The 11,353-nt window shown below is 38.5% G+C and overlaps 1 protein-coding gene across 1 annotated transcript; it reads left to right on the plus strand.

Annotated features, from left to right (window-relative positions):
• Positions 1 to 962: 962 nt before the first annotated feature.
• Positions 963 to 9,601, plus strand: tcf23 (transcription factor 23). The gene is made up of 4 exons (XM_088404177.1): positions 963 to 1,154; positions 2,967 to 3,110; positions 5,612 to 5,773; positions 8,491 to 9,601. The coding sequence occupies exons 1-4, from the start codon at positions 1,002 to 1,004 to the stop codon at positions 8,629 to 8,631; spliced, it is 600 nt and encodes a 199-aa protein (XP_088260303.1). The 5' UTR covers positions 963 to 1,001; the 3' UTR covers positions 8,632 to 9,601.
• Positions 9,602 to 11,353: the final 1,752 nt, after the last annotated feature.

Genomic DNA, 11,353 nt, shown 5'->3' on the forward strand with positions numbered 1-11,353 from the left:
TTTTTTGCTTTATTCAATTTTTTTCAATTTTTGCGCACTTTTTAAATTATTTTTTTATTTTGAAATATTTTTAATTTTTCCTGGAAAATCCCGCGAAGTACTGAGACTGCAATATCTGAGACCGCGAAGTAGGAGGGATCACTATATTTGTTATTTAATGAATATACAATAATGTTAATAAGGATAATGTAATGTTAAATAATAGGAAAAAAATAAAAAAGGGGATTGTTTATGATTACTGCAGTTATATTGGGGCGTACATAGAAATCTAGGGACTGATACAATACTTCACGGGTTTCACTGTATTCCTGAATTCTTCAAACTCTTCATAACCAATGTTGGTCTGCCCCTGACCCTCTCCGTTCCACCCAAGTCCAGCTGTTAAGCACAATTTTGAGTTTCCCAAGCCGCCCAGAGTGCACCGGCTCAGGACCCCCTTCTTGTCCTGCACTCCCCCTGGCCTGACTGCCCGCTTCATGCTCTTCTTGGCAGCAGAACAAGCAGGGAGGATCAGGACGACCGGGCAGCCTAGATAAGGACCACATGAAGTTCCCCACATTACCTCACTTGATAAAGGAACAAGTGAGACGGCGCTAAGTGGGCGGGGTATGGGGGGGTGGGGGGTCCCATTTTTTGGAATGCTCTAGATGGATGCAGATTTGCTCAGAGCTTTGCTTGTGAACTTTTCACCACTTGCTCTATAAGGCAGAGCCACAGACAGAGACAGTAGGGGAGCATTTGGAAAACTATGACTGGATTTTATCGCGTTCAAACATTTCCTGATCGACTTCTCACCCCTTGTTGAGGTATCAGAGATGACACCTCAATACTGAAAATTCTCGAGAAGCGATGAATGACTGACAGAAATCCTAGGTGAAGATATCAATTACCATGTCAACCCCTGGGATGAACTAGTATCCAGCCAATGGGCATAGACTCAACAGTACAATTTGGTGAAGCCTCAGGACAATCTACGCTCATCTACTTCTTTCCCAGCACTAATGGCAGGAAATCCTTTGGAGAGTCTCATGTTGGTCGCCGTGAGCCACCAACCAGCAGAACCTGAGACCCAGCAAGCCTCCACCAGAAGAAACCCAGCGTGCATGAAAAGAAGACGGCACAGCATTGATAGCAACTCTAACTTGTGTTATCTGGTGAGCAAAAATAAATAAATCTAATTTACTTTTACCAGTGTGATAGACTCAACTGGATAGCGCTTAGCCACAATATACTAATAATGTATCTGAGTGTATTGAATCATTTAGTCTGGTTCTATTTCATTGACGTTGATACACACTCTTTTTGGAGAATTTTGACACTCCTGAATTACATAAAATATGTTTTGTTTTAAATGACAGAATCAAATTATTATTTCACATATAAAGTATTTCATATTATCTATCACATCTAAGAATTGAATAATATCACTCTGATGTACTTACTAATGAAATGCAAGTTATCATTGCAATAATACTCAATAATAGGGCTAGATACTGGCCACATGACCTATTTTTGAATAGGCTAAAATACATTCCTCCATCCATTACATTAACCTCTTATCCTCATGATCGTCTAATTGTTTAGCACTGGTATAAAACATTACATCGTAAGACAATGATATGGCATTACGACATCTCTCCAGAAGAAATTGGTGAAAAAAATCGTCAGACTTGCTTTTTTTTTCCCCTCTGTTGCTCCTGTCTTTAATTCATTATTATTATTGTTTTGCCTAATTTCAGAATCAACAATAGCTTAAGCAAACCATAAGTGCAAGCTAAGTGTTTATGAAGTTGAAATAGTCATAAGGAGATGTAAGCCTTCTGTATGATGAGAAAAACAAGAATAAATAATATTCATCTTTTCTGTTTGCTTCAAAGATAAACCCGTCGAAACGCAAACCACTACACAATTCAAAAGATACTTCCAATATTGTTGAGACATTGACAAAAATTTTCTTTTTTGAATGACACATACAACTGGCATTTGGGAAAGTGAACTTTCTTTTCATGGGACTATATGGAGTACAGTATATTCGATCAGGGGTTCTCGAATGTTTGGGACTCAGAGACCCCTTTTAGGAAAGCAAATCATCCAAAGACCCCCATTGCAAATGTTTGCGGAAACAAAAAGAAAAAAACATTTAAGCCAAACATAAGGGCCCTTTTTATTTAGCAATCACTTACAACATATTCAATTTGACAACAATAATTTTGTTACTTTTAAGCAGTACTGAAGTTCACAAAATAAAACTTGCAAATTGCATGCCTCCTCATAAATTCTGGGTCAATTTTCCCCAAACAGGTTGCTGCCAAGTCAAAGACAGCATTATAAAATACACCATGTTGGGATAACATGGGGTAAAAAATAACATTGACACAATTTCCCCACAATTCAAAATTATTACATTTTCAAAAAATCTATTAAACTGGTTGAAGTGATTGCTTTATTGAAGAGACATGAGTACATTCAAAATTTAATATTTTCAATAATAATTTATTAAACAACTTTAAAAAAAAGACATTTAATATAAAATAAATTAAAAACAAAATGAAATTAACACAAATATATATTAATACCACAAATTCTTTCATGGACCCCTACAGTCAGGCCACGGACCCCCAGGAGCCCGCATACCCTGCTTTGAGAACCCCTGCATTAGATCATGTACTTTATTTTGCACTATAGTATATTTATGTAGCAGTCATACTCAATAGTGCTTAATATTTTGATGATGTGATTGGCAGAGCCCCCAGAATGTATTTCTTTTTGGCATTGATGTAAAAAGACCCAAAATGTTATTTAATTTTTTGGTTTATGTATAACAGAGTATTTTCATTGGCAAATTGGCAAAAAAAATACCCCAAAAAAAAGAACATCTTTTCATTTCTCTTTAGCGTACAAAAACTGAACAGATCTCTTACTGAATCCTTTCTGTCCCTTTTTAATTGGGAATGTGTAATTTTCAGGTGCCATCTGCTTGCGGGCCTAGATCCAATACGAACGATCAAACGCTGACCATCAGCACAGCACGCAATCATCACTCCCCGGAAAACGCAGCAAGAGAGAGAAGCCGTGTGCGCAACCTGCGTCAAGCATTCCACAGCCTGCAGGTACTCAAATTCTATTTTAAATGCCTTGATTCATAGTCTGTTGATGAAAAAGAAAGGAAAAATATCAACAATCCTTCGGTCACATTTGGACAGGGTATCTACAGAAGGAAAATAACAATACTGTATTTGACCACTAAAACATTTGATACCCTAATGTATGACTTCATTTTCAGTATATTAATAAATGTATTATTTTAGGGATGCCTTTTGACTTGACTACCTCATAAGAGTCCATATTACCTTAATGCTAACATAAATGGAAAACATTACTTACATGCTTACGGTGTATGGAGGACAGGAAATGCCAAAATTCAATAAATAAATGTACTATTCATTAATTAAATAAAAGTGTAATTACATAATTAAATGTTTAATTAATGAATTAATAACATTTGTCATCAATTCAATAAATGTTTCATTAATTCATTGTTTTATTTAATGAAACGTTTCATATGTAAAAAATTACATATTTTATTTAATGTTTCATTAAGTACAAATATTTAATTAATAGTTAAACATTTATTAATGGCATATTTAATTAACTAGTTAAACATTTATTTTTTAGACACGCTTAATTAATTAATAAAACATTTTTTTAATGACACACGGCTGTGGCATTTCATACATTTATTTTACCTGCATTTTAGTTACCCTGCGCTTTAAAGGGACAGTTAGGAAGATTTAGATTTTCATTAAAAAAGTGGAGTGTTCAGCAAGTGATGTCATTTTCAGTCAACAGCAAGTAGCAAAGGCCAAAGGGTATGGGTGTGTCTTATAAACAGTAACTTAAAACTAGATTTTTTTTTTTTTTTTTTATGCGACACCATTCAAGGAAAATTGAAACGTATGCCAAATTTTGCCACACAGATGTGCATTTGTTTATCGGCCGTATTCTTACTTACAATTAAGGCTGCACAATTATGGCCAAAACAATAATAACAATTACAGTATTTAGGTCAATTTTGAAATCATGATTATCAATCATGATAATTCATCACGTTTGGTCAAAACAGGTCTATATTGCCCGTCTTTTAAACAAGCAGTAACCAAGCATATTATTTACTTTTATGCACGTTTTAATCAATTAGCAGTAAAAATGTCATTTTCAAATTTATTATTATGATTAAACCGAGTTTTATTCCAATTTGGGATCAGAATTGACAGCTACCACTGTATATAATAGGAATCAGGTGAGAAACTCAACACCATTTCACACTGGTAAATAACATATTAAGGTGAGAAAAGCAGGCGCTTTTATCATGCAAACAGGTGGGAAATATAGCCCCATAGTGGTAGAATGACAAAGTGATTGATTTGACATGTATAACCGGCTTTTTAAATGTTAATCTCACTGAGGATCAGCTTAATTAATCGTGGCAGCCAATATCGTGATCGAGATTATAATTCGATTAATTGTGCAGCCCTACATACAATAATTACCGTATCCAGACGAGCTTGAGTTGGACTTCAGTTGTCTGTTGCAGCTAACAGCAGCTTGTGTTAGCTGCGGTTGTTATGGCATTATTTTCAATAAAAGAAGCGAGCAGACTGAACCAATGTCCAGCTAAATCAATTAAGAGTGGCAAGCTGCATCCACTGACAAACAGGTATTCCACTTGACTCGTTTATTAATTGTGGTCTTTTTGCTGTGGTCAGCTAATACACACAATCCTAAACTTGGTGAAACATGGTTGCTGCACAACTTTGGGAATTTATGCTTAAATGAACACCAGCCACGTTGTGAGAAAAAGGAAAAACTGCTTCAAGCACATTCAAACGTAACACTGGCGAGTCGTTCACTGACTGCTCACAATGTGGGAACTCTGAAACACACAAGGCGAACAAATATATAACTTATATAAAGGGACAGTGAGGAAGATTTAGATTATATATACACAAGAAAATATGAAGAGCTAAGGAAGATGAGACTCTTTTTGTTTTGTTTTGGTGCGTCTTATACAGGGGAACAAAGAAAAGACCAGAATTTGACCCCAAAATTAAGGGTGTGTCTTATACACAGGTGCACCTTGTATTTGGTGAATTACAGTACATATTTTTGGTCATATATTTTCTATCCTATATGAAAAAAATGTCCAATTTCAGCATTTTACAAAGTCACTGACTGTCATAGCCCTGATTTGTCGACTGACTCCAAGCGGCCGATGCAGACATAGCATTTTGAATTGGAATGCAGTACGGAATCTTGAATCCAACAAGTAATTAATTCTTCACATCTTATTTTGCTTTTTGAAAGTTTTTACTCTGATGTTTTTTAAAGTATATAATATTGTAGAGTGCTGTTTTTCTTATTGGATTAATTTCAATATGCAAAGACACACATATCACATATATTTATATATCTCACCACCTGTATTATAACAAAGTGCTTTGCAAAGCCCATTGCAGAACAAGTGGCGTGAGCAGTGGCATTTTCCAGATCCAAATATGTACGTATTATGTTCCAAATTGAAAAAATATGGTGATCATCAATTCTTTCCTAGGCTGCTCTGCCCTCAGTCCCTCGTGACACTAAATTGTCCAAACTGGATGTTCTGATTTTGGCGACCAACTACATTGCCTACCTGACACAGACACTGGATCAGGGAAGAACTCTGAGTGAGCACACCTTGCCACCGAGACCAGGCTATCTTCACCCGGTTAAGGTAAAGCTGAACTACAGCTGAACCCTAGTTTTATGTATCATGTTGACTGTTGAACTTTTCCTACACACTGTACATATTTAATAAAATAAACCCTTGAGCGATTTTTTTTAGAAAACAGAATCACAACATGAACATTGGAATTGAGCATATTTTGCTTAAAATCTGCTTATTTTACATAAAATGATGCTGCTCGGTGCTGTTTTTTTTTTCTTAAAATAAGATCAATACAATTTGATGGGCCTCCACTAATTAGTTGATTTTTGGCAGCCCCCCCCCCTTATTTTTTTATTTAACACAATACTACATATGAACGTAATGACACATAATCTGTTGTCTAAATTATGTCAATAATAATAAAACAGGTATGGTCAGTCCCAGCTTCAAAATGAGATAAAAGGTTTACAATAACAGACCAAATAACATCATATCAGACCTGTCAAAATAATTGAAAAATGAATTGTTTAAATTAGGGGTTCTCAAACTTTTTGTTGTCAGGGACCCCTTTTAGAAAGCAAATTTTCCCCAGGACCCCCATTGCAAATTTTAGTTGGAACAAAACAACAACAAAAATATTTTAAGCTGAACATAAGTGCCCATTTTATTCAGAAACATGCAATGTGACCAAAAGTATATTTGTTTACTTTTCAGCTACACCTAAGTTCAGAAAATAAAAATTGCACATTTCTGTCACGTCGGGCATGACGACGTAAGGAGGGTGCAGGACGTGGGAGAGGTGAACCAATAAAGTGCAGGAGTGCAGGCGGATGACTCAAAAGTAAATTGTTTAATAGGAAAAATAAGGCAGGAACATCAATGGCAAAAAAGAGACAAAGTAGCAAAAGAACAAGAAGCAAATACAAACTTATGGGGGACAGGGGACTACGAGGCTCGAGTAGGAAGGTCTGTGAGGACTAGTGCAGCACGGTATGTACAAACACAATGACCCGACAACTGGCTCGACGTGGACAGGGACTTTAAATAGACACAAAAAAATAATCAAGACAACACGAAACACCTGGAAGAAGACAAGAGGTGGGGGAAGCGGGTAAACTAATGAGACATGGAGAGAAAAGGCAGACGTGAGGGAAACCTAAACATGAACTAAGGACCTGAACCAACACTACACAACCCGAGGAAAGCAACTAACCCAACCAAAATGTGACAATTTCACGCCTCCTTATAACAAACCAGATCAATTTCCCCCCAAAGGTTTGCTGCCAATTATTTAGTCAACAACAGAATTATCAAATAAAATGCCACTTTAGCTTTGCTGGCTCCATTGCTTCATTAGCAAGCAATTGTAGACACAAAACGCTTTTTGACAAATTTCAAAGTTATTACTGTACATTTTCAAAAATATATTAAACTGGATGAATTGATTGCTTTATTGATGAGTCATGAAAAAACTTAATATAATAATTTAATATAAAATAAAATAAAATGAACACAAATGTATTTAAAAAAAAAAAAAATATATATATATATATATATATATATTTTACAGACCCCCTGCAATTAGGCCATGGACCCCTGGGATTCCGTGTACCCCACTTTGGGAACCACTGTACTAGAGACTAGTGGTTATGCTTAGGCATGATTCTTAGGCATGTTACTTCCGAAATTTGATATATTTCCTATGACTAGTTATAAGTCACTTCATCGTCTAGGTAGCAAGCAATTGTAGACATAAAACGTATTTTGACAAATTTCAAAGGAAGGTTGCCCTTTGTTGTTTCTCCCCCCACCTGTCCACATCCATGTTCAAGCACACATCTGAGGCCATCTTTTCCTTTTCATAATGCATCAATGTCCGCCGAAAAAAGTGAGCCTTGTTGTTACAAGGAGGAAATTATATGGTGCTTGATGTAAGTGCATTTTTACGTCGTTCTGCTCAAACGCATCAACAGATGCATACTATATCGAATTAGAGGTATAAATAATCTTTTTAAGCCCTGTAAATATCATAATATCACTTATTCTACATTCAAATTCATGTTATTCAAACACATATATATGGCATAAATTGGTCTGTTTTGAGTGATGCAGTTATAAGTCATTCCCCTAATATGGGCGTTGAAAATGAAGGAAAAAACATGATTTGTACTCTGAAAAATACAGTAATCGATCAGTAGTCAGTATTTTACTTTTCTCAAAAACCAGCATCAAAATATTGGTTTGAACGTCATGTGACCAACCTTAGAAAACAGGTAAATATATACGGTATATATACAGGTATATCCTTATTTCTCAGGCCATACAACTTGAGCTCTCTAGGGTAGCTTTTGTTTTTTCAAATTGTCAGTTTAATGTTGCTAATGCAAACGAGAAGCAGGCTTCATAGTTACAAGACACTGTGAAATGCAAATAAATAAATAAATAAATAATATAACCCGCCCAATGCCATAAAATCTAGTACAAGAGTTGTATCAAGTAGTTTGCCTTTAGATAATAATGTCAAAACTAGTATTTGTTTAACAAGCCATTGATGACTGTGGTTGTAATTTGTAGTGTATAGAACTGCATTGTTATACAGAGAGCTGTTCTCAAAATATTTGACATTGTCTTCTCTGACATAACTAAAATAATGGACACAAAATTTATTATGATCAAGTGTAATATGAGAGTGAAACACGAGTAATTGTTACATACATACGAATACAAAGAAAAAAGTGATTGTGGACAAAGTGCCGATGGAATGAAATATTTTTCTCCCACAGAAATGGCCCATGCGTTCCCTGCTTTACTGTGGCAGTGTAGAGGAGGTATTCTCTGGCGTCCAAGCCAGTCTGAGGCTCGCGTCCGGACAGGAGACACCACATCTGCTTGATCAAACGATGGAAGGAAACAAGGAGTCTTAGGAACACACCACATAAAAAGTCAAATATTCTAACATTTAAACCCATTTTCTAAAATGTGGTAAATGTCTTCGGGTCAAAGCAAGATGGAAAGGTTTCCAACATAGGAAAATTGATTGGACTCCGCTGTTCTTAACTTATTGCTGACAATAGCCTAGTTACTATTTCTCATTGATGGACTTTAAATAGTGCTCTTTCATGGCAAATTCTTGTATTTATTTCAGAGAGGTTGTGGCCCACTCTGAGAAGCACTCACATGTTTTGTTGCTTTCGAAATTGACTGACCAACATCATTTAGGTGTAATTCCTGGGTTAACCCCTGGGGGAAATTTTGACCCAACTCTGGCTTTTAGATGTTTTTGATGTGATATTCAAAGGAAATTTAGTCAAATTTAGCCCATGTCATTTACTGTCATTCAAAATAAGAAATATTGTCCATTTTGGACATATTGAAAATGTTTTATCAGGCATTTCCCCCGATTTTTGCAATAATCTTTTCAACGGCAACTCACAAATAGGGCGCAATAGAAATTTTTGTGTTGACACTCTAAAACAACCGGGGAGCACAAGCGGCCTATTTATGACATTTGCAAGGCTTTCATTGCCATCGATGATTGGCTTAGCCAGGTCTCCCACAACACGTAAGTCTTCAAAAGTCATAATACTCTGATTATGAAGTAATAAATACTACTATTTCAATTTCATAAATATATAAATATACAGCGTAGTTCAGGGGTGACCAACGTGGTGCCCGCGGGCACTGGGTAGCCCCCTAGTATCACATGAGTAGCCCACAGACCTGTTCTGCAAATTGTTTAGAAGTGATAGAACATTGTGATTTTCCAGGAATTTTACCAATGATTATTTCATGTATGACATATACATTACACTTGATTTACATATTTACTACAGCTCTTTCTTGTTGTTATTGTGAGAAATCAATAACAGGATCAGGGTCATCACATAAACTGGTAGTCCTTCATATTACTCTGTACCAAATAAGTAGCTCTCGGTTTCTACTTTCTACTTTGAAAGCTGTAAATGGGTGTTCCAAAATGTTTGACCCAATTTTCTAGGACAATAATTATGACAATTTTCATTGGAATGACCTCAAATTTTCACAGCTTGTATAAAAACGTTTGATGTTTTTGTGTGTAACGTTTGGCAGTTCTATCTTTTCAGGTTAAGAAATGCCCTTCACTTCAAAATAAAAGGCATTTTGTGTGTTAAAGTATAAGAAGACAGTGCAGCGTGCCTTCTTAACAAATTTTGCAAAGAAGAAATTAGGACTTGGCACCATAAATTTCAAGAAAAGGGCTGCTTTGTCACAGTTCACCAGTTCAGCCACCTCACTCCCAGCCTCACCTGCTCAGCCCTCCTGCTAATCAGCCCAAACACTAACACCTGCAACCACTCACCCGCCTAGTATAAAGCCCGGTCACTTCCATCCACAACCTGCCAGATTGTCTCAATGCGCCACGCCGAGCTTTCCAGCAATTTGTCCTGCGTGCCTGTTCTCCGACCCCGTTCGTCCTTGACCACCCGATTGCCTGCCGACTTGTTTGGACCCTTGGTATTTCGACCCTGCCTGCCTCTGACCACCCGCTAGCCTGCCGTTTTAACCAATCCGCCCAAGCCCCCTTCTCGTCCACCTCCCTTCGCACGGCTGCCTGCCAAATCTCAGCTTCCCTTACTAAGGACCCTCTCAGAACTCCATGCCATGCTCCCGTCAGCTCCCACTACTGCCTGCATATTCCGTTCAATAAATACCCTCTCATTGCTCTTACCAGCTCATGCGTGCTCTTGGGTCCTCTCTCCTTCTCCCGTGACAGTACAATCTGGCCAACAATGGACCCAGCACGGCCTCGCCCGTAACGCCCGTCTTCGCTCCAGTTCCCCCGTCCTCCTTCCAGGTCCACAATGCCCCCGAGCCTCATATTGGGCCCCCGGAACGATACGAGGGCGATCCGGAAACATGTGAGGCGTTCCTCACGTATGCCACCTCACGCATAGACATTCGGCTGCAGCACCGACAGCGCGAGCGACAAGGAGCGGCATTGCGTAGGTGGGCGGCTTCCTCGGAAGAGGCGGACCGCCGTCGACCGGCCGCACCAGCGCCCTCTGGGAGCAAGGAGGAGCCAATGCAGCTGGCCCGTGCCTCTCTGACACCAGACGAACGGCGCCGACGCCGTACTCGAAGGCTTTGCCTTTATTGTGGGGGAAATGGTCATTACGTTGCTTCCTGTCCAGTGAAAGCCAGGGTCCCAGCCATAAGCAAGGGGATAAGGTTGGGTCAAGCCGTCTTTTCTCCTCCGCAACAAGGGCGTTATCTCCAGGTCAGGCTGATCTTGCCGGAGCGTACACATGTCCTGGCGGCCTTAGTGGACTCCGGGGCAGATGCCAACATTATCAGCCAACAATTGGCGACACAACTCGGCCTTGAAGACACTCCCGTCCCAAAACCAACCCCAACCCATGCCCTGGATGGGCGTCCCCTAGGACTGATTACACGCCAGACAGTCCCCCTTTCCATGCACCTGTCAGGCAACCACAGAGAAAAGATTCAGTTCCACATCCTGGCTCAGCCAAACATTCCATTGATCCTGGGGATCCCCTGGCCGAAGCGGCACAACCCCCACATTGACTGGGTGAAAGGAAACATTCTCAGCTGGGGTCCATCCTGTCACCTCACTTGCCTCCAACAAGCATCAGTTCCAGAGCCCTG

The sequence above is a fragment of the Hippichthys cyanospilos genome, chromosome 20 (assembly GCF_059441005.1).
Source record: "Hippichthys cyanospilos isolate Australia breed blue-spotted pipefish chromosome 20, RoL_Hcya_1.0, whole genome shotgun sequence".
In the NCBI taxonomy this organism is placed as follows: Eukaryota; Metazoa; Chordata; class Actinopteri; order Syngnathiformes; family Syngnathidae; genus Hippichthys; species Hippichthys cyanospilos.

Bases quoted from the DNA above. Each gene is read 5' to 3' on its own strand.
- tcf23 (XM_088404177.1), top strand. From the start codon at position 1,002: ATGGCAGGAAATCCTTTGGAGAGTCTCATGTTGGTCGCCGTGAGCCAC. The intron at 1,155-2,966 runs GTGAGCAAAAAT...TGTAATTTTCAG, and splicing joins ACTCTAACTTGTGTTATCTG to GTGCCATCTGCTTGCGGGCC. The intron at 5,774-8,490 runs GTAAAGCTGAAC...TTTCTCCCACAG, and splicing joins GCTATCTTCACCCGGTTAAG to AAATGGCCCATGCGTTCCCT.